We start from the raw sequence: 23,028 nt of genomic DNA on the forward strand, positions 1-23,028 counted from the left end.
TGCAGAACCTCTTCAATCTCCTGGAGTTTACCTCTGAGACTGTGGACAAATTCTCTGACAGGAGATGGTGGGCTCCTTTGACTGACATTACATGAGGTTTGAAAAATACATTCTTAAAATGCCCATCGTAATATGCCAATCCAATTGTATTAAACGTCAGGAATGATTAATACAGATGTATAATCCTAGTGGTGCCTATTTAGAATTACTTGGTGGCTTCTGTAATTTATAACCCTCAATCTTTCCACGCTGAAAGCAAAAAGAGAGAATAAAAAAATAAATAAATGAAAACAGTAACAATATACTTAGATCTAAAGCCTTCAGCAAAACAAAAAAAATCAAGTACTGACTGCATTACCGAGTTGTTCGTTGCTATTATATTGTATTCATTATGTTTCTTTTTATACTTTAAACGTACAGAATGCAAAGTGGAGCTATGCATTGTGGAATAAAAAATAACCCAAATGGTTATCTAATCAAGGGGCACTTCACTGTGTGTGATACATCAAAACACACTCGCCAGGCTGTGGTGAATCTGTAACATGGAGCTAGATCAGCCTGTCTTAGCCTGTGTTAGTCTTGTTTTTCTCATGACCTGTAGGTGGTGCTGTTGTTCCTCACAGACATCCAAAATAGTATTTTTTTATGCATTTCTGAGCAACTAAATTATGAAAGGCAAATCATGACAGATCATTCCGATGTCTTTATTACTTGAATGGCAGGAAGAGATTAATTCACTTATAACAGCCACTCCTGTATATTTTTATACATTTTTACTTTTTAATACCTTCTTTAAAAAAAAGCTCTCCAAGGTATAAAAAGCATTCCTAATAATTTTAAAGAACTGTGGGTTGTAACAGGTATTAAACCAGTAAAAGCAGATGGGAGAAAACTCAACTGTTCAATTGTCTGAAATAGTATTATTACTCTCCATTATTATATTCCATTGTTCATTATATCAATAATATAGAAAATAAGTTCTGAGTGTTCTCACATGTAGTTTTCAGTGGTCAACAGTTCTACATCCAAAATCCAAAAGTCTCATGTAGGTGCTTTAGGGCTCAGACTGAAAAACGCACTGAAGCCCACGGATCCTCCGGCGACTGCCACTGTGGACACGCAGGTCCAGCCACTCCTGCTGGGCTACTGCCAGGTAGGACTCAGATGGAGGTGTGGAAACTAGTTTGGGGGTTACACAGCCTTCTACCTGCGACAGGGTCTGGTTGCATGCTGCTTGTATGTCCATAGTTTCCAAGTTATTGAGGCTGCCAGTAGTCTGGTCCACCACCTGGGCTCTAGTTCGACCTTAAAGAACAGAGATTGCAGGTTTGAAACATCTGTGTTGAACATGTATCTATAGCATGTATGAAGAGGTGTGGTTTGCCATACAGGCTGCAAAATGGTTCTATTTGCAGTACACATAGCCTTGCACTTTTTTTTCAGATTCCTGAAAAGACTCTGAAACAATTCTAATAAAAGGTAACATATTTGGAATTTGAGCTTTAGTTGTTTACTAAGTGCATCTCACAGCAGCTCCTGAAGAGATGCCATCCTCTCAAGGGGGTGTATGGTTGGGCCACAGGTTGCTGGAGCAGGCATACTATGGCACTGTCCACTTGGTAGAAGACACGCAGAGGGAGAAGGCTAAGAGGAAGGTCCTGCCTGAGGCTGTACTCCGAGCGGATTAAGTCTCGGATCAGATCAAAGTCCTGCTTCAGCTGTAGAGCTCCCTGGACACTGGCACAGACAAGGAGCTGATGGTAAAGCTATTCCAACATTCTGATGCAGATTTATTTTAGCACTGCTGAAATTACTCCAAGACTGGCTTGATGTCAAACTTCATTGTTACTACAGAAAGCAGAAAACAGAAAAATCACCATGCACAAAACATGTCCAACCTGAATTTAATTTTCTGTTTGATAATGTGTTCCATCCAGGCCTCCATGAACGCAGTCACGGCCGTCACCAGCGCAGGACAGCCATCCTCACCTGGCAGACACCGCAGTGCCTCCAACACCTGGACAATCACAGTTTGAGCTGCAGAGGCTGCATATTCACTGGGTCTGCTGGGTAACTCTAAAAACACAAATAAATCATGAAGAAAATACTGATGAAAATCAAAACATATTAAGTAATTTTAACATTTACATATGTAACTATCAAATGAAATAGTCTTCCCACTGACCTTGTTTGTTAACTCTCCAGTGTTTTGCTGTTGGCATTGTCTGCTCAAAAATCTCCACTGACATTTTCTTGACATCTATCGAAAAGATCTTCAGGGCAAGGTCAGAAAAGACCTGTGATATTAAAAAGTACATATACACACATACACAGTGTATTATAAAAGTATCCAACCTCAAAATGTCATGATTCTTCTGAAATACAAAGGACTGTTCAAGTCAGTATTTGAGACCAGAGGTGTTTTATAGCATATATAATAACAAAATGTAAAACAGGGTATAGAGCTTTTTCTTATTAAGCTGCCTATAGAACATCTTTCTCAGAACAATTTTCTGAAAATCAGATACAGTCTCAATATTTAAGTCTAGTCTGAAAACCTATTTGTGTAGTCAAGCATATGCTGTGATGCTGTGACGTCCCCCCCTCACCCCCCCCCCCCACCCCCGATGCTGTGACGCGCCCCCCCCCCCCCTTACCCTAGCCATCTACTCTCTCTAATTATATAATAAACCTTGATGGACTCCTAAACTCTTCTTTAACATTTAAATATATAGGTGTAATTATGGATTCCAGTTTCTGGTATGATGTAAGTAAGATTTCTTGGCCAGCCTCAGGAATATTGCAAAGATTAGGAACATACTATCTAACATCTAACTAACTAACATCCCTGTTGCCCCGGACAACCGTTCTCATGCTACATGGTTTTTTGACACATGTAAACAGACTACGACTTATAGAAAACCAGAACAAAATCCATTAAAATAAACAGTCACTGTAAAAGGTGTATCAGTTAAAGTGGCTGGTGTACAGACCCATAGTGTGGCAAAAGCAAAATGCACTTCAAATGCACAAATTCATCAAAATGATAATAAGGTGTAAACTACATATCAGAAACACACTGTGAATTCAGTCATCACGACTAATTATTGTTAATGTGTTACTTCATGTGTTGTTCATGTTAACTAATGCATTACTTCACATTAGTAAATAAACACTTAATGTAAAGTGTTACCTATAACCAGTGTTGGGAACGTTACTTTAAAAAAGTAATTAGTTATAGTTACTCACTACTTCTTCAAAAAAGTAACTGAGTTAGTAACTGAATTACTCTATAATAAAAGTAACTCGTTACCAGGGAAAGTAACTATTTGCGTTACAGTTAAAAAAAGGTTATATGCCAATTAATTAAGTTTTTTTTAAGCAGTTTTCACAGTCAGTTGAAATGAGTAGATCAGAAAGTTTTTGATATTTATTGCACATCCACAGATCAGTGCAGGATAAAATCCTTTAAAATCCCAAATCTTTGTAAAAAAAAAAAAAAACAAAAAAACAAAAGTAAACAGTTACACTATATAAAGTGCATTTACATCTATGAAATTAAATTAAATTATCTCAACCTGAGACAACTGGTTTGTTCACAACAGAAGTAAACTTAACAATAAAACCTATATTCTTAACTAAATAAATCAAATACCCAGTCTGGTAGACATTCAGCAACTTCAAGTATTTTCTTAAATAATGTTTATATCGCCTTGAAAATGATACATTTTCTTCGGCTTGCACCTGACACCATTTCGGCCTCTTCTCCGTTTGTGTCGTGTCACTCGCGTGCTTCGGCGCGCGTGTAAAAACACTGGCTATGATTGGCTATCATAACGCTGCCTTAGCCAATCGCTTATTGACTTGTTAAGTTAAACAGGTGTTACACCGAGAACTGTGACCTATCGAGATCTGTTACTCCTCACTAGCCTGGGCAGCGGTCCGCTCGCATTAGTATATCAATATGTAGTAACGCACCGCTTTTAATGACCGGTAACGTAAACGGCGTTGTAACAACAGGAAAAGTAATTAATTATATTATCCCGTTACTGACAAAATGACGCCGTTACCTAATGCCGTTATTTTTAACGGCGTTATTCACAACACTGCCTATAACTCAATATGTATGCATAACTCCATAATGGGTTCTTGGAACTCTGTCAAAAATGTTTTTTTAAATCCTTCTTCGTGTATTGTATCTAATCAATCAAAACCATTAGTGCAAACATCTCACCTGTAATTGCAGGACTGCCCATGTCAGCTGGTGTCTGTGCTGGATGAGGAGCGCATGTGCACAACCTCCTGTCACACATTCTAACTGCTCTGCCAGATTTTGTGCAGTTCCTCTGAGAATCTTCAAATATAATTATCAAAGAAATCAAAATGTATACTTCATTTATTGCATTATTTTTATTGCTTTTTTATCAATATAAAAAGTCATATATACCTTTAAGTCTCCTTGTATGACCAGCAGGAACTTAGCAAGAGACCATGCGGCGAGAAAATTATATCCCTTAGTCATAACCCACAACATAGCAGACTGGACAGTAGCTGTGGATCGGCACAGTAACCCAACGTGGTACAAATTAAGGCTTCTGGTTCTCTTCTCACCTACCGAGAGAAGAATAAAAATTATTTAAAAGTTTAAACATAATAAGTGACAAAAGGCACAAGTTGACTATGAACTGTTGGGATATTTTCTCCTGACCCAGATGGACCTCAACACTGCCCCGATGAACCGATTGGTTTTGACTGAGTGACCCAAGCAAAGTTTGAGTTTGACACCAAAAGTTATTTTCACATAGATTTATATAGAATATAAGCGAGTACAAAATAGCCAAAGTATACGTGGTACAAACTCTCCAGTGCACTGGTGCTAGTTGCCTAGAACTCTACCTAACGCAAGTGGATCTCAGCAGCGTCCGAGCAAAAAGTCTCCCGTGCTGGGCGATGTCCTCCCTTTCATACTCTCTCTCTCTAAGTTTCTATTTCTCTCTAAGTTTTGATAACTCCCCCCACCTTCGCTGCTCTCCATTGAAACCCACCTGCTCCTCTCTAATTGTCTGCCTGGTTATCTCAAAACTTCTTGCCTTCCATCTTGCACTGAAATGGCCCATCCTGTTCTTCTCAAGGCCACTGTGTGACGGGCAGGTGTGAGCAACAAAAAGGAAGCGATCACGCCAAGTCTCAGGGAAAAATGATGGTTTAATAGAAAGTGTGCAAACCTAAAACTCGTGCACTATCTCCAAATTAAGGATATAATGACCAGCGGTCAACTGGTACAAAGACAAGACATATATAGGCAAACAAACGACCCTCAGGTGAGACGGATCACGGGCTCCGCCCACCTGAGGGACGCACATGACGTCACCAAACAACAACAACAGCCGCTGTGGACAGAGGCGGCCGGTAGGGGGCCGCCTCACCGTGACAGACCCCCCCACCAAGCCGCACTCCCCTCCACTGGGTGTGTGGCACACAGCGGCTGCACATAAAACACGAAGGGGCAGGAAGGCAGGGACAGGCATGGACACCTCCTGAGTCCGGGAGCTGAAACACAAAAACACACATTACACAGCTCACCTCCCCGGGCGGGACCCTGGACCGACCGGGCCGTTAACAACACAAAACCACGCCCCAGTCAGTCACAGGGCCCTCACGCCCTAACCGGCCTTCAGCCGGTGAGCCCCACAGGTGTGAGGACGAGGGGCTACGGCTCCTCCCTCGTCCCTCGTGTATGTGTGTGTGTGTGCAGGCTACCTCTCCAAGGCGTGGCTACTTCACCTCCTGGACCTACCTCCTCCCAGAGCTGACCCCAGCCCCCTGGGGAGCCAACCCCTCCCGGGGCCTCTCATCACAAGGTGGACTCCTCCACCCAACCCAGGAGCGCCAGAGACCGAGGCCCAGAGCACCCCCGACGCGGGCTAGGGAGCAGCCCCAAGGGCCTCCTGGTCACCCCGGGCAGGAGGGAGGATCTCCCTCCTCAGCAGGAGCTTTTCAGACCGGAGCCCCATGGTCCCCTAACATCCGGGGGCCCCAGCCCTCTAGGGAGGGGCTCTTTATGACCGGGCTCCGGTCACCCCACAACACAAGGGGGCTCCTGCCAGGTGGAGACCCCCACAAGGTCCAGGAACACGGCCAAGGAGAAGCACCTGCACAGAACACACACACACACACAAAAGCGCCTCAGACGCCCTCCGTGCCATACCCCGTGGCACGGGACCACAGCCGTTCCCCCCCTCAAACACACATTTAAGGGGAGGAGCATGCGTGGAATTACGAGTAACAATAACATTTCACAAGCACGCTAGGACACAATGAACACGCAAAGACTAGACAAACAAAATAGTGCTCAGACAGTAAACGAGCGGGACAAACATGCGCGCGCTCGACATACACATAATAGTGACGCGCCGCTCAGAGTCGCAGTCACTCCCCACATCAAACACAAGACACACAGGGAGCGAGGCGACAGTGACGAGCGGTGATCGCGTCACACACACGGAACAGGCGAGCACGCACACAGATCCTCCGCTCGTTCACCCGTACACACTAAAGACACCACAAGAGAGTTTTCCCAGGCAGACGCCCTGGTCCTCGCCGTGCCAAACAAACAAATGCACGGCGGAACTCTCACAACAAACACCGAACACGAAGAGCCTTCTCAGGGCAGACTGCCCTGGTCCTCGCCGTGCTACACATATACACACACAAAACACAAAAGCACGGCGGAGCTCTTCAAACAAAACACCACGCAGACAAACACTTACCACGAGACATGACCACGAACGAAGGAGAAAGAAAAAGAGACTCAGCGGCTTCCGAAGGGTGGCTGGTCATTCTGTGACGGGCAGGTGTGAGCAACAAAAAGGAAGCGATCACGCCAAGTCTCAGGGAAAAATGATGGTTTAATAGAAAGTGTGCAAACCTAAAACCCGTGCACTATCTCCAAATTAAGGGTATAATGACCAGCGGTCAACTGGTACAAAGACAAGACATATATAGGCAAACAAACGACCCTCAGGTGAGACGGATCACGGGCTCCGCCCACCTGAGGGACGCACATGACGTCACCAAACAACAACAACAGCCGCTGTGGACAGAGGCGGCCGGTAGGGGGCCGCCTCACCGTGACACACTGTGACCTCTTCCCTTCTGCTCTCCCTCAGTCTTCCAAGAAAACATTAAGTTTCATTTCGCCTTTAAGTTTCTTTTTTCCTACAGAACTCATTATCTTTTCTTGTTGAACAGTTTAAAAACTACCAATAAACAAACTACCTTAAAAACAAAGAAAAGAAAATAATATAATGCTGCCCCTATAAAAGCATAAACATGTTGCCATGTGCAGAAAATCATTTGTTGTCCTTTAGAGGTCGAACTAAAATAGGGACCATCCATTAAAAACAACAACAACAACATTGTGGACGTGAGTACCTGAGTTTGGGCCTGGGGGGTTTGGGCCTGGGGGGTGAAGCAGCTGGACCACAGAGACGAGAGGAGCAAAGTGACGGAGCAGAAGCTCTGTGGTTGTGGTGGTTGTGGTGGAGCTCTCTGGGTTGGTTATGGGTAAGCACTTGTCTGTTAGTCCCAAACCCAGTGAAGCACACATCACTGCAACACGCAAACACACATGCAAGACCATCAACAAATTTGCGTATTTTCATCAGTGCAAATAATATTGGCAAAACTGCATACAAAATTCATGAGATGTACACATGGTCATTAAAGCTTCTAGTATTTGTTTAGCAAAATAGGCAGTAATACTAGCAAGTACAACTACATTGATACGCTTCAAAGATGGCTGTAAATTTGCCAAAACATAGCAAATTAAACCAAAAGTTTAGTTGATGTTAAAATCTAAGAAATGTACAAATGACCTTGCATCACCTCAAAATGAGCTCTACCACAGACATGGAATATTTCACACAATAGTGTAATACACTAATATTTCAGTGAACTCACTTTCATCCCAGTGCATGAAAGCTGCAGTAGATAATATATGGGAGCTGAGTTTATTCAAGACATCTTTGCATTCCTCTGGAAAGCGTTCTAAAAACAAGAGATTATAAATTCAAAACTATTATATACTTTGTTTTTCCTCATTTATATGTATATAGTTATTTATAATCTTATGGACATTGTCTTACTTTCTTTACAAGTATGCTTCAGGCATTTGACCAAGAGGAACATCATGTGGTAATTCCACTGGCTGACACCACCCAAAACAGAGTTGTGAGACTGGTAATAAAAATACCCAACAGCTGAACAGCCAAATTCCCTCCACTGAATATCCCTGTATTGAGAGAAAAGCTCCATATATGTGTCAGACTTGCTCAGGTCCGACAATTTGGCTTTATGTCTACTGGAGACCATTCTTGGTGTTTTTAAAAGTCTTTCCTCATCCATACTGGCTTTGTGTCTCCTCTTCATAGCACATATAATCCTGTCTAATGGATGTAGTTTGGGAACATGTGGTACTAAGATGTCTGTGGAGGATACTAACATTTGAAAGACAATTTCTAGATACTCTCCATCACCATGCACAAATGTGGGAAATGGTAAATGGGGAGACCAAAAGCTGTGGAGAGGCTTCTTGCAGGGCTTGTCAGGAACTGCCTCAAGTAAATTCTCAGCTATAGCTAGATCAGGAGTAAACTCTGGATGCTCAAAAGGGAAATCAGAGTATTCCAAGGATCCCCATTGTTTGTCGGGCTGCCCTGCAAGAGAAAGTAAGTCAATTTGCTGAGAAGTCCAGTTGTAAAACTGCGCAGATGCAATCTGTGCTCGCCGTTGAGCCAAAATCCTCATTAACCGTGGCACCAGAAATGGGGCTGGTCTGGACAAACTTGGCCCAATCCAAGAACAATCACAGCAGAAAAAAACTTGGTCCATGTCTATATGCTGTGATTTCAAATATGTCACACTACGGTTATATAATTTCATAGCATACAGCAAGTCCTCAAAGGCACCTTTGTATTTTTGCTCCAGCATGTCAATAGCCAGAGAGAACACAGTGTGGATGCAATCCTCCGTCAGCAGCAATGCCTGCAGGCCCAGTAACCACAGAGATCTCTGCATTGAGCGTAATACCTGTGTGTGACTGAGAAGAATAGAATGCAAAGAGGATTCAGAGTGCACTTTAGCCCACAGCACGTCCCAGTGACTAACATGGAGCTGCAGCTCTTCACAAACAGATCTGAGGTCCAGATTCCAGGTAAAGCTGGTATGTTCTGATGCATGACTCCTGTCCTCCAGTAAGAGACAGACTTTCTCCAACAAGTTGCCAAGTCGTTTAACAAAGCAGTTGACCATTTGACACCTGCAGCTATACTCATGGAGGAAAAGAAGCCGAGTGCGTTGTTCATAAAGGTTCAGAAGCACTCCATGGTGCTGGCTGAAGGCCGCAGCCTGAGGCTGGTGGAAAAAATCTGCACCTGTTGAAGTGGACAGTCCTGAAATGCCTCGCGGGACGCCTCCTGGTCCTCGTGGGACGCCTCCTGGTCCTCGCGGGACACCTCCTGGTCCTCGCGGGATGCCTCCTGGTCCTCGCAGAACATGGCACTGAGTACTGAGACTTGGTAAAGTTTCCTTGAGTAAGTGAAGGTGCAGGGATGAACAGGAGGGGAGATTCTGGCATGTCACAAAATTGTCTTCTTTTGCATAGTCCATGCTATCACTTTCAGCATTTTGTCTCAAAAGCCTAAGGCTAGGGTTAGAGCCTATCCAAAACAAAGCCTCTTTCTCCTTTAAAGACTTTAGGAATGAGTCTTGGTATTGACACCCTAGGGACACACAGGGAGTTATTTCCTAAATCTGAATTCCTTAAATAAATGTTTTTTGTTTGTTTATCTAAAGAAATTTTACAAAAGTATCACTACACCAACCAACATAACCTTTTTTACTTTTTTTAAGCATGTGATTACACCCACTACAATTTATAATTAAAAACCCAGAATGCAAATGTGAAACTGCTTGAATTGTTGACTTACCACCATTTTTGTACCTCCAATAAAACTCATCAGAACATTTTTCTGGATTAAACTCTGGCTTTCTCTGGGATTAAAACAATTTAAAAGAAACAACCACAAATTAGTTTTAGATTTTGGCACAATACTTCATAGCTAATACTTCAAACCCATTACCCATAAAACTGATAAACCCGTGTTTCAAAAAAATATTTTTTTTTTTGCAACATTGCAATAACCTTAAATAAAAACCATTTTAAAGGTGTGCCAAATTGTCAATGAAAATCATAGTTTACACTGTTCTACAAGACTTTGGATCTTTGACTAGGTTTAAAATACTTCTAGCCACAAGATTTCAAGACAGATTTAAGGTTTTTAGCATTGTTGCATCAGATTCAGTCTGATAGCCTAGGACATATGCCATACTACTCAAGGGTAAGAAAAAGCACTTAATAACACTTAATCCAACATTTCAATCCCTTCTGAAGGCTGAATCTTCTGCTTAATAGAACTTTAACCACTTACTTGTAAACATTTGAAATTATGAGTAAGATAACCTGTTCATCATCGGAGTCTTGGTGTTTCTTGTCACTGTTGTCAGTCATTGTAGACTGCTCTGTTCTGTCTGTATGGTCTGAAAACATACTACAAGTCAGGATCAGGTCTGAAAAACTATATACTAAACTGAATATATTCATTAGTGAGGTATACCAGGCTATTTGACTTGAATATGTCAAATAAATTAATAAAGAATTACTGAATGAAAATGGAAAAAATGTGTATTTCCAGATGTTAAATTGGTAGACACTAGAGGTGGGGACACTAGAGGTACTACTTATAGATTTAGGTGAGAATGGGTTAAGATAAGCTCTTGATTAACATGATCCACCTGGTATCTTCATTTGATGTCTTCAGGTTTATATGAAGTATAAAGTATGTGGTGTTTATCCTAATGATAAGTAACTGACATATTTGATATTTTAGATACATCATCTAAGCAGCTGCCATGTCTCATAATCAACACACCTGTTGAACAACTTATGGAACACAGAAAGTGGAATAATCACCAGTAATTTTTGACAGTTGATGCATCATAACCAAGTAGGACTTTTTGTTCAGACATAGGGCCAAACTGCTTGCTATTATATCAAACAGTTTGGAGTCTACATTAAAAGTGAAAAACAAATAATTTGTGGTAGTCTATTTCTTAGTCATAGAAACTTGGCAAACTATATTCAGGTTTCATAACTGTAGACAAATTAGTAGTTTGTATTTATTTTATAAATAATCAGGGGAACTAGTGTAGTTATTATTAACTGTTTTCTCTAATGGCTCAACCTATTGGCTGGATCATTTTACAACTAACATGAGGCAAATTACGACACGAGAGGCTTCTACTATGGTTGATGGCACACACCATACTACGGCATGAATAACACTAGAAGTCCTACTAAAATCATGTGGCTCACAAATTCACAATGTTAGACTTAAATCTTTTTGCTTGTGAACATAAGGTAAAGTTCTCACCTGCAGCAGGGTGTCCAATCTTATCGATGTGTGCCTCAAGTTGTACTTTATGTGAACTACGACCATTCTGAGACGTCCTTACAGGCAGTTTTCAATAAAATGCCAGGTTTTTGTTTAACATAAAACTCCGATCTATATCTTTTTGCATGCATGTTTGTAAGATTAAGAATGACTTGTCAAAGCTTTAATCTGAAAGATTTTTCTGCAGACAGAAAATAGGTATTTCTACCATTTTTGTTTCACCCCTATTGTACTAGGAACATACGGCAGCCTGTTTACAATGTTTTCACCAAACTAGCCACATTAGCTCCTCTTAATCCGTCTAACACTAGCTAGTGATCTACAACACACCTAACTAGTTATCTAGTTAACTAGATATCTACCGTTTATACAAGTAGCTAAATATGTTAGTTTAGCTCAGAGATCTGGTTAGCTGCACAACTCGGTTAGCTAGCTATATCAGAAAGCTAACAGGCTATCTATCTAATAAAGAATAAATCTAACGTCCATTCACAAGATCAAGTGAACGGAGCTGGCGAAGCTGGGACGACGGAGTTATTATGCAAACCTGCGTTAGAAAGCATGAAGCACACTTAATCCCCAATATGAACATGTGGCACAGCACAACCGCCCCAACATGAAACTAACAACAGACCAGGGCCAAAGGGTGGGGAGCTTAAAGATGTTAATCACGCTCAGCTGATGCAGTCTAAGTATCTTTATTCTACGTTTTAAAATGCATTAATAAAAACAATGAATATGTAGCGAACATGGACAGAAAACAGAACATTGGCTTTTTACATTTAAATTGATTTATTTCAAAAAAATGTGTCTTAATAAAACACCTGAGTAAACATTTTACCAAAATGCTTCTGCACTGGTTAAAAACAGAAGCAACAAACGTTTAAAATGATTACACAATACTTACATTTTCAACTGAACTCTGATGTGAGAATACTACAAATTATAATTTTTTTATATAACTAGTGTAAAAATTAACTTTTCAAATGACCAAGTTTCATTTACAAAAAGAAAAACCAACAATGAAGACAAAGGAATGGATGGTTCTAACAAGGAAAACATCCAAAAATGCAGTAAAACATATACAGCATCAGACTGGCAAACAGTGCATGACAATTCTCTTGCATTATTATAGCAGCAGGAAATGGATTTACGCCATGGAAAGCTGATCTATCTTCATCACCTTGCTGGGGGTTCCTCCACACGAGACCTGCAAAAATGTACAATGAGCTAGTAAGCGCATCAAAAACTAGCAAAACATTATTTGGCAACAGATGAAAACAAGGATAAATCTAATAAATAAGTTAAGTATGTTTTATAGCCTTTATATGTTAAATATGTTTTATAGCATTTCACCCATTATTCACAGTGAAGTTCAAATTTTACAAGGTAAACCACATACAAGACAAGTTTGCTTTTAGTAATAATATTTTACCCTCCACCCCCCCCCCCCCTTTTTTAACAGTAACTACACAATTATAAACCATGACACACATATACAAACAAATCACCTCATGCAAAGATGATGCAGCATTATTGGATTTTGGGTACTGTATTTCTGTTTCAGGATCTTCCGCAAAATCAAAGTCCAGATCCATGATCTCGCCCAAGTCAATCCCCTCTCTGAACAAGGAACACAGAAGAGAACTTGCTCTAGTCCTTACATTTAACAACCACAGCATTTTTTCCTTGGTTTAATGACAAAATGCAATATTTTTAAATAATTAAAATTTAACCCATTCACTACCAGTTAGAATTTCAGTCACAGACCAAGTTATAGATTTGCACAAACATTTACTGCTGTGTTTACTTCTAGATGTGTTATTACTTCCTTTATAAACTAGTTTTAAAAATCTAATATATAGACATGCACATCCACAGCCCATTGAAGAACATACACAGGCTGCAGGTCACTGCCCTCTTGTGCAGGAGGGTCCCATGCGTGAAGTTTGACCTTCCACAGTTTTATCTGCTGGTCCCAAGAGCGACGGCTGTATTTCTTAAATTTGTTGGGTGTTCTAGGATGGACCCCTGGTTGTCTTAAGTGCCTTGAATTAGAGAAGTGAAACAGATGTACTTAATATACTTGTATAACATTTACTTTAATGTACTACTTTAATTCATATGAATCCTAATAATCATACAGCCAATGACATCTTGTCCTGCACTCACTTGGGCACTTCTTTAACATAGCGGTCATAGGCGAGAGTGTTTTTCCCGTAATTAATCTGCTTCTGTCTCCTCATCAGCACACCCTCATCAGTCTCTATATCACCAGCTGCTGGGGAGTCTCTGGAATCTTGGGAGTCTGAACTGCAGAGAGAAAGGAAATGATTAAGGTTGCAATAGCACAGGAAACACTTGAGACAATGGACAATAACAACAGTAATAACAAACCTTCCAGATGAGGTTTTTCTCTCTCTCTGAATAAAGTCTCCAGCCAGTATCCTTCGTCTGTAACTAAAAAATGCATGTTCTTGATTAGCTCAGATGATTAGATTAGATATCATGCATCACTGCTCTTCATTGGTGTTCATTGTGAATATTCATTTAGAAGCAGTCTGTCTGCTCTGGCTCGTCAGCAGACGCGGATGCTGCCTCCGGCCAATGCGGACGCTGTCACCTACCTGGGGCCCAATATCCACACTGGAGGGACTGCCTATATACAACTATAAATATGGACTGCAACTAGCTGGGCAGCCCAATGTAGGATGGGTTCCCTTTTGAGTCTTGGTCCTCCCAAGGTTTCTTCCTAATCCCCACCAAGGGAGTTTTTTTGTCACTGTTGCACCTGGCTTGCCCATTAGGGATCTGGACCCATGTGTTTGTAAAGCGGCTTTGTGACAACACATGTTGTAAAAAGCACTATATTGATAAACAAGGGGAAAAAAAGCTCAATTATGCAACTAACCGCTGTATGTCACGACGGACACTGGTGCGCATTTCATCAGCCTCCACCTCATCTCCCCAGTCTCTTATTCTTGAAACAGGTCCTTCACTCTCAGGGGTAGTAAAACTGTACATGAGGGGAAAATCATTTTAATTAAGTACACATTCAAACAGCTGTTTGGCTGACACATGCATTGTCCAAAATGCAAGAATCAGCCCTGTACTTTGATAGAAGTAGGAACAGAGAAATTTACATTGGGAAAGCTGCCCAAATCACAATAAAAAATATGCTTCTTTGAACAACTCAGACACTCTTGACACAGTCTTACCCAGGTTAAAAACTGAATTACATCACAAAGTTGATGCAACCCCATGCCACACATGCAAGTAGCCTGCTACAAATGAGAGCATCTGTACCTCTCTGGCCTTGGTAAACTGGACCTGTGGCCTCTTCTGTCCGAGTTATTGGTTGAATCTGCTTCACCATTTGATCTTACACATCCATCAGCACCACGTTTCCTGCAATGCGACCATCCTGAAACTTCTTTGTTCCTGACAGAATTAGATATATGCATTTAAAATAAAAAATACTAATAAAAGTTCTAACAGTGGCAACATGACCAAAAATATTTACTTCGCAAAACAATACTAACTGACCAGGGTCGTTTTAAAAACAAAAATACATTATAATATATACAAAACATTATTATAGCTAACCTAGTTACTATCATAAGCATTAGCTAGCTAGCTTTTATAGATTGGGCGCCAACGAAGGACTGAACATTCCAAATGACACAAGCTAAAGTTCGTTAGCGTAAGCTAACCTAGCCAGCTAGCTAATCAATCAGTTACAGCGTCTCTTATCCCCAGTGTGCATTAGCTAGTTAGCTGGTGACTTTAAAGACTTTTACATTCAGGACTTTCTTAAGGACTTTTGGTTATACGTGTTTGGTGGGCGAAACAGCGTGATAGTGTGATGAAGTTCAGCTCTGGGATGTTATTATATTTGGCTAACTAACCTAGCTAGGTTCGCTAACTACATCAGTTCATCGTACAGCACCGAGCCACACAAATACTATAATACTAATATACACAAATACTATAATACTAATATACACAAACAATATAATACTAATATACACAAACACTATAATACTAATATACACAAACAATATAATACTAATATACACAAATACTATAATACTAATATACACAAATACTATAATACTAATATACACAAATACTATAATACTAATATACACAAATACTATAATACTAATATATCTTCTCATCTTTAAAATGGTCAAAGAACATGTAGTGGCGTTAGCGTTAGCTATGGGCCAGCTAATTAGCAAACTAGCTACAACGCTAGACACACTTAGCCTGTTAGCAAGCTGTGGCATTAAAATGTAGATTGTTGCTGTGGTATTAGTGCAACACATAATTTCAGAAAATGAAATATAGTGCGAAAATAAATGGTCTGAAAGTTCGTGAATGTTTAGGCTGATAATGCAAAGCGCTCAAGGCAACAGATGAACTGGCGGCTTTGTGAAGGACTGAATGGCGCGATACTCTGGAGATAGAAACAGTTTTCTCTCATTTCCCCTGATGGGTTTCCAGGTGAACCACTCACCTGCGCTCGTGCGCCGCGGTGTCGTCGCGTGCATGTCTGTGTTGGTTCGACATGTTAGTCTCAGATCTCAAGAAATGAACAAGTTGAGAGTTTAAACGGCGCCAGCGCGCGGATCACAACAGTGACGTCCTCACGAACACAGGATTATGGGTAAAGCGCGCCTGCGTCTCAGCTCGCGCTCTAGTGACGGGCACAGCAGTTCTTTTAGATGAACTGAATCATTAGAATCGGTTCACTAAAAGATTCGTTCACTGAATCGTTCAGTGCTTGGCAGGACTCCGACCTACCTAAGTGAACGGTTCATGTTTCAGTTTTGTTCACGGCCTCGGGGACCAGCAGACGAGAGTGTTGTAAAAAAAATTATAAATAAAAAATTTGTAACTAAATGTTGGGTTTATTATAGAAAATATAAATTACATTACAAATACAGTAATCCCTCCTTTATCGCATTCTGGAGATTCCAGAACTACCCGCAATAACCGAAAATCGGTATATTTATACACTATATTAAGGCATTATAAACCCTCCCCACACCTTTACATAAACCCTTCCCATTTCATTAATAACCATTCCCACACTGTTCTGTGCATGTGTGCTTGTCTAGCGAGCAACCAGTCGTGTTGTTTACAATCTCATGTAGGAGAGTAGCGTCTCAGGCAAGTGATGCTAGTTCTCGTTTCCGAGAGTAAATTCGTATATAATTCGAATTACAGTAAATAGTAATTCGTATATAATTTAATATAATTAAATATCAACTTAAATGTGCAATCAAAACAAAAATGTGAGTGAGTGGCAGTGCAAACGTGAATCACGTCCTTAGCAACAGTTCTCTGAGTGACTACGTTCAGTGAACGAATGCCATCAGTTCGGTGAATGAATCAGAGCATGCGCAGTTCCCTCGCAATGAGAGTCTCCGCCTCCAGATTCGCGGGTGATTCACAGACCACCTGCACGGTCGCTGCCGAGCTCAACTACTGAACTGAGAAAGAAACGAATCAGCTGAGGAAGTGTTTCGATTCAGTTCGTTCATTCGAGCGAATCGTTGGCAAACGACACCAAATCGTGCACCACATCGGCCATAGTGTGGTGTGGCTGGCCGATAGGCAAATTTTCCTTTCCTTAAAAAACATTTTACCTTTCAAAATTAGTAACAATTACATCTCTATTTAATACATGCATTGTAAAAAAGCAGGTGAAGTAATAAATATCCTGAATGAATGGTAAAAATTATCGTGATATAGGCCTTCTAATGTGAAGAACGCCTTTTCCGTGCGCTGCAATACCTTTGTACGGCCTGTTGATTTTGAGTGGACACGAAAATAATTTAACAGACCTATAAATATGTATAATACGCAGTTAATCCAAATGTCACTATTGATTGAACTCCAGAAAATTGCTTATTTTTAAAAATTACTTGATAATCCACGAAGACTTGTAGTAACAATGGTGTTGCATGTTAATTTCCTATTGAAAATATCAAGAGAAACTATATATATCCCAGTTATGAAGCCTTGAAGTCTAAATTTAAAAGGAGTACAACTATTACAATAGGTTTCCCCACACTACGTCTGTGAAACCTAATAAATCAAATGACAAAAACGATAGTGAATCTAAAGTATATGTAATTGATTTAACCATTTATCCTTTTTCAAGCACAGCACAAATGAGGCACAAGTACAGCTGGGATGTAATGCCATTGATGTCTCCAACCAAATACTCCAATTTATAGTACTTACATTCTGAAGCTCTGGGAAAAGCTTTGCGCACAGTAATGCAAAATTATATGGAGCTAAATTATTTAAACTGTCAGCTTGCATTATTCTACTATAATACAAAAATCATACATTTGTTTTAATTTAACCATAGTATGAATCACAAATGCAAGGTCAATGGAAGTAAAGCTATACAACATTTTACATGAAGATGCTCCAGATGAAAATCAAGCCATGCCCAAGATTTGTTCCAAGCAACTTTATTGCCCCTCCCAACACTGCAAACTCATATCACCACCATAGCTTCTTCCAGGTGCAATGTTCATGTTCTTTATCTGAGCAGTAGAAGATCATCATACATGTTCTAGGTTCATAAGATAATGGATCCAAGTGCACATACTCACTCGCCAAGACACATACATCCCTCTCAATGCAGACCAAGTATAGTATATTAACAAATGACTGCACAAGACATTAGGGAAAACATCTCATAGCCATTTTGCTCATCTGTACACAGTAGGCAGCCCTGGTACTGGTTGTCAACAAATCTGGATTTTGATTAAATTGAAGGTCTTCAACATCCTGAAATAAATAAAATATACATAAAGGGAGTGACTAATTTTCATATTAATATCTCATAATGACAGAACTGGTAATGTCGCAGGCCTTCAAGTCAGGTTTTTGCATATTGACAAAACGAGAAACCTGTGCCAGGCCTGCATATACTGTCCCAAGGAAAAAGACATCACAACAAACAGAGGTTCTGTCATGATGGTATCAACTTGGGAAAGATACATTTTACTTTAACTAATTTTCGGTTCATTCAGCTCTTGCTAAGCTGCAAACTACCTGTTAAGGACATGTTCTAGTGTAAAGAACAAACGATACTCAGCGATAATGTTTCTGCACTTATCAATAAGAAGGAGTTAGGCTCAAACATTTTACAGACCTACATCAACACTTACTGCAAGTGAAGGTCTACCAAAGTAAATGCCTGGAATGTGTTCCAACAACCTGCATTAAACAAAATGAAGAGTTAACATTCATACTCTTCCATTGCCTGCAGACTTGAATGGCTTGAAGCAACTGCAGTCAGGGGGTGAAGGTTCATGTTCTCATAAGCATTATTAATACATGTCATTTGAGAGGAATGGTGGTCAAGTAACAGGTTTGCCACTTGCCTGAACCAAGGCACATTCCAAGTCTCAGTTCAGGAAATCGCCATCCTTCTTGAAATCTGCATGGGGGAAAAAAAAAAAGTTTAAATAACTTCTACAAAGTCTTTCTGTAGTCTTTTTTTAAACTGTTTGCCCACAGACTAGGGCCTCTCCCAAGGACAAGGAGGAGTCCACTCTCAGAGGGGCAGGACAACCACAGTCGAGCTTCAAGATGCCGCCAAAACAGCGACTCTTGAGTTCAGACAGCAGCGCCTTTCTTTCCCAGCAGAGTAACACTAGTTCAGGCACCATACCGCCTGAACAGCTGACAACCACTGGATGGGGTCACATTTAAGGGTGAGAAGTTACTTACAAAACACGCCAACTGGCACGCCTCAGGTGAAAACTCGTTGGTTAAGAACCAGCCATCTGTAAATTCATTAAGTTTATGAAGCATTCAATTGGAACTAGTTACAAAGGCAAGCAACTAACTCAACAGAAACCAGCGAACTACTGTACTAAATGTTCATTCAACCTACAATAAGGGACTTGGCCAACTAGGTTATACAATATGAAACAACATCTATGTAATCTCAAAAATGGCCCCATATTGAAGCACTGTAGATACATCCTGCCATGCAGCGTTGGCCATACGTTAGTTATAGTTATATACTTTAGTAAGTTAGTTGAATAATCTAACTGTAGATCGGAATGTAACACGTGGTAACCAAGTCAATCTTGCTAAATCATAAAACCACTACTCTAACCAACGTTTCTTACACATCCGTTATGAACTCACTCTCGACAAACTGCATAGCGCCCAAAATCATTAAACATATGAACACCAGCACAGTGTGATTTAACTAGAACACATTTACACACCCACCATGACATTATCACGTTATTCTCGACTCCTTGCTGCTACAAAACAAAAAGACAAACCGTCTTGGCCACAACACACGCTGAGGAGACACCATGACGAACAGAGAAGAGAGAGAACAGGACACGTCCTCACGAAGTGAGAGAAGAGAGAACCGGAAACGTCCTGCACCCCATTTATCTCAGCTGTGACGTCACGAAGAGGCGCACTGAATGTTGGGAAATCTTTCCGCCAAAAGAAAAGCATCCTTGCACCAATATGGCTTAGCGTTTAACTTCACACTATGTCCCCAAACAGGATACCATAATAGTTCAAATTACAAATATAATATACAAACATTTTAATATCGATCAATTACAGCACACCATATATATTATATAATCTCCATTATTATTTTAATAAATTAGTCAATAACTAGTTTATCACCGGCTACTATTAGGTGGGTCATTCCTGGGATACGGTGCCATTTGGACCTCAAAGCTTTTTGAATATTAAACATTGTTTTTATTAGTTTTTCATGTTTTGTTTATGAAAGGTACGTGTTAAACTATTTAATAATAATTTAGGTCAAGCTGTAGCTGGACAGCAAGCTGGACTGGTCCTGTAACAACGACCACCTGTACAGGAAGGGACAGAGCAGGCTGTTCTTTCTGAGGAGGCTGCGATCGTTTGGTATCTGCCGGAAACTCCTATGGATGTTTTATTAATCTGTAGTTGCCAGTGTCCTGTTATACACTGTAGTGTGCTGGGGGAGCAAGCAGCATATCCAAGAAGGACACATCCAGGCTGAACAAACTGATCAGACGGGCTTCTTTCTATCTTTCTATATATATATATATATATATATATATATATATATATATATATATATATACAGGGGCGATTTTAGGATCTGGTCTTTAGGGGTGCCCAGCCCCCAGTGCTCACAGAGGCACAATACCAAAGTATTGCACAGGTGCAGAGCAAGGTTTTTGCATAATATAATATTTTAAAAATGTGTTGAGCCAGGGGGTGCTGAGCAACTTCACGGTGGTGCTCTAGCACCACTAAAAATACCCTAGCCTCGCCCCTGTATATATATAATATATATATATATATATATACACTGCTCAAAAAAATAAAGGGAACACTTAAACAACACAATGTAACTCCAAGTCATCCACACTTTGTGTTCAGATAGGAAGCAACATTGATTGTGAATCAATTTCAACTGCTCTTGTGCAAATGGAACAGACAACAGGTAGAAATGAGAGATTTTCAACTGATTTCAAAGATTTTTATTGAGATCTAGGATGTGTTATTTTAGTTTTCCCTTTATTTTTTTGAGCAGTATATATATACATTTTAATGAACCCTACATGAAAATCAATCCTATACTTATTTTGATTATTTTTAAGGACGCATGCTGTGGCCTGCTTTACAGTTTTTCTCAGTCGATTCGGTTAATTTCTCAGATCAGAATTGAAATTTGAAAAACTATTCATTCAATCTCCACATCTCATTGTCACCTGTGCACATCATAATTGCATTTCTCATTGTGTTTAACATTTTGTAAATGCTTTTGTGCATTTTGCAAATGGACATGGACAATTGCTTATGTCATGTTTATCAAAATGTGTTGTACGGATTGTCTGTTGAATTGTCTTACCCTCTAAAACATTTAGTCTTTGGGTCATTGCCAGGTCATTATATGCAAAAGTGCTGAACATGTTGTCATAATCTCTAAGGCATTGTTTAGAGTTTTTAATTTATTGAAATAATAATAAAATTTTTTGTTACATTTTGGTAATTTATCCTAATTTGATTAAATTGTTAGGAAGTGAACATTCAGTTACAGTAAGAAAGGGAATTGGTGAAGGCTTAGATCAACAAATGGTCTCAACCACAGGTCAGAGGTGCGTCTCATGAACCTTTACTGTAATTGGCAAACATTTATAGACGCTAAACACTGCAGTATCACAAAGTCTCATAATGGAAAGATGAGGCCATGTACAGGGAGAACAGCCAAGAAGAGGAGTAAGACTGTGTGGTGTAGAGGGGTAGGACTGTGTGGTGTAGAGGAGTAAGACTGTGTGGTGTAGAGGGGTAAGACTGTGTGGTGTAGAGGAGTAAGACTGTGGTGTAGAGGAGTAAGACTGTGTGGTGTAGAGGGGTAAGACTGTGTGCTGTAGAGGGGTAAGACTGTGTGGTGTAGAGGGGTAAGACTGTGGTGTAGAGAGGTAAGACTGTGTGGTGTAGAGGAGCAAGACTGTGTGGTGTAGAGGAGTAAGACTGTGTGGTGTAGAGGGGTAAGACTGTGGTGTAGAGGAGTAAGACTGTGTGGTGTAGAGGGGTAAGACTGTGTGCTGTAGAGGGGTAAGACTGTTGTGTAGAGGGGTAAGACTGTGGTGTAGAGGGGTAAGACTGGTGTAGAGGAGTAAGACTGTGTGGTGTAGAGGAGTAAGACTGTGTGGTGTAGAGGAGTAAGACTGTGTGGTGTAGAGGGGTAAGACTGTTGTGTAGAGGGGTAAGACTGTGGTGTAGAGGAGTAAGACTGTGGTGTAGAGGGGTAAGACTGTGTAGTGTAGAGGAGTAAGACTGTGTGGTGTAGAGGAGTAAGACTGTGTGGTGTAGAGGGGTAAGACTGTGGTGTAGAGGAGTAAGACTGTGGTGTAGAGGGGTAAGACTGTGTGGTGTAGAGGGGTAAGACTGTGGTGTAGAGGGGTAAGACTGTGTGGTGTAGAGGGGTAAGACTGTGTGGTGTAGAGGAGTAAGACTGTGGTGTAGAGGGGTAAGACTGTGTGGTGTAGAAGAGTAAGACTGTGTGGTGTAGAGGGGTAAGACTGTGTTGTGTAAGGCTGAGGGGACTTACATGTTTTACATGTAAGTCATGGTCTTACAATGGCTGAAGCTAGACGTTGGGTGCAGCTGAATATTTGATGAACAACTGTGTTCAGTCATTTAAACATTTCATAGAGAAAACATGTATGTACTGTAATTCAGAAATGTGCTCTCTGTTGTAATGCTGCACAATGATATAAATTCTTTTTTTTTTTTTTGCATTCTTATACCACATAGGATATCAACACTAGCTCATAAGGGTAGCAGAGGTTCCATTTTCACACAATAAGAGGAGGCTGTATGTGCTCTGGTTGTTTTGAATGTGTAGAATAAGTTTTAAATTTTGCAGTTTTTCCAGTCAGTTGTCGGTCTTTTCTGAATTTCAATCAATTTGTTTTTGTCAACAAAGCAGTGTGAACAATAC

At 40.4% G+C, this 23,028-nt stretch overlaps 2 protein-coding genes, 1 long non-coding RNA gene and 1 other non-coding gene across 9 annotated transcripts; all 4 read right to left on the minus strand.

Moving 5' to 3' along the window:
- Window positions 1–685: 685 nt before the first annotated feature.
- On the minus strand, window positions 686–12,164 carry ccdc142 (coiled-coil domain containing 142). Of its 6 annotated transcripts, none has more exons than XM_077022749.1 (12): window positions 11,493–12,163; window positions 10,523–10,599; window positions 9,990–10,053; window positions 8,148–9,782; window positions 7,963–8,049; window positions 7,435–7,611; window positions 4,448–4,611; window positions 4,235–4,354; window positions 2,186–2,297; window positions 1,899–2,076; window positions 1,529–1,737; window positions 686–1,305 (listed from the first exon to the last, which is right to left on the minus strand). In XM_077022749.1, exons 2-12 carry the CDS (start codon window positions 10,568–10,570, stop codon window positions 1,055–1,057), a joined length of 3,045 nt encoding a protein of 1,014 aa, XP_076878864.1. In that variant the 5' UTR covers window positions 10,571–10,599; window positions 11,493–12,163; the 3' UTR covers window positions 686–1,054. The 6 variants fall into 6 exon arrangements, 5 of the variants coding, with proteins under 5 accessions (XP_076878864.1, XP_076878866.1, XP_076878867.1 ...); XM_077022751.1 differs by having other exon boundaries at window positions 10,491–10,599; window positions 11,493–12,162; XM_077022752.1 differs by having other exon boundaries at window positions 9,435–9,782; window positions 11,493–12,161.
- A 31-nt stretch (window positions 12,165–12,195) lies between these two features.
- slbp (stem-loop histone mRNA binding protein) lies at window positions 12,196–16,206 on the minus strand. The gene is made up of 8 exons (XM_077022754.1): window positions 16,036–16,206; window positions 14,820–14,954; window positions 14,425–14,529; window positions 13,911–13,973; window positions 13,686–13,826; window positions 13,412–13,561; window positions 13,025–13,136; window positions 12,196–12,723 (listed from the first exon to the last, which is right to left on the minus strand). The coding sequence occupies exons 1-8, from the start codon at window positions 16,086–16,088 to the stop codon at window positions 12,664–12,666; spliced, it is 819 nt and encodes a 272-aa protein (XP_076878869.1). The 5' UTR covers window positions 16,089–16,206; the 3' UTR covers window positions 12,196–12,663.
- A 1,785-nt stretch (window positions 16,207–17,991) lies between these two features.
- On the minus strand, window positions 17,992–19,948 carry LOC143527504 (uncharacterized). Its single transcript, XR_013134148.1, has 5 exons — window positions 19,791–19,948; window positions 19,278–19,333; window positions 18,929–18,984; window positions 18,713–18,761; window positions 17,992–18,329 (listed from the first exon to the last, which is right to left on the minus strand). It is a non-coding gene; the product is annotated as an uncharacterized LOC143527504 (long non-coding RNA).
- Window positions 19,050–19,244, minus strand: LOC143527713 (small nucleolar RNA SNORA74). The gene has a single exon (XR_013134248.1). It is a non-coding gene; the product is annotated as a small nucleolar RNA SNORA74 (small nucleolar RNA).
- Window positions 19,949–23,028: the final 3,080 nt, after the last annotated feature.

The sequence above is a fragment of the Brachyhypopomus gauderio genome, chromosome 11, assembly GCF_052324685.1.
Source record: "Brachyhypopomus gauderio isolate BG-103 chromosome 11, BGAUD_0.2, whole genome shotgun sequence".
Taxonomy (NCBI): domain Eukaryota; kingdom Metazoa; phylum Chordata; class Actinopteri; order Gymnotiformes; family Hypopomidae; genus Brachyhypopomus; species Brachyhypopomus gauderio.

Bases quoted from the DNA above. Each gene is read 5' to 3' on its own strand.
- slbp (XM_077022754.1), bottom strand. From the start codon at position 16,088: ATGTCGAACCAACACAGACATGCACGCGACGACACCGCGGCGCACGAG. The intron at 14,955-16,035 runs GTGAGTGGTTCA...TAATTCTGTCAG, and splicing joins ACCGCGGCGCACGAGCGCAG to GAACAAAGAAGTTTCAGGAT. The intron at 13,562-13,685 runs GTGAGTGCAGGA...CTCTAATTCAAG, and splicing joins TATGTTAAAGAAGTGCCCAA to GCACTTAAGACAACCAGGGG.
- ccdc142 (XM_077022749.1), bottom strand. From the start codon at position 10,570: ATGACTGACAACAGTGACAAGAAACACCAAGACTCCGATGATGAACAG. The intron at 4,355-4,447 runs GTATATATGACT...TTATATTTGAAG, and splicing joins TCATACAAGGAGACTTAAAG to ATTCTCAGAGGAACTGCACA. The intron at 2,077-2,185 runs GTCAGTGGGAAG...TTGTGTTTTTAG, and splicing joins CTGGAGAGTTAACAAACAAG to AGTTACCCAGCAGACCCAGT.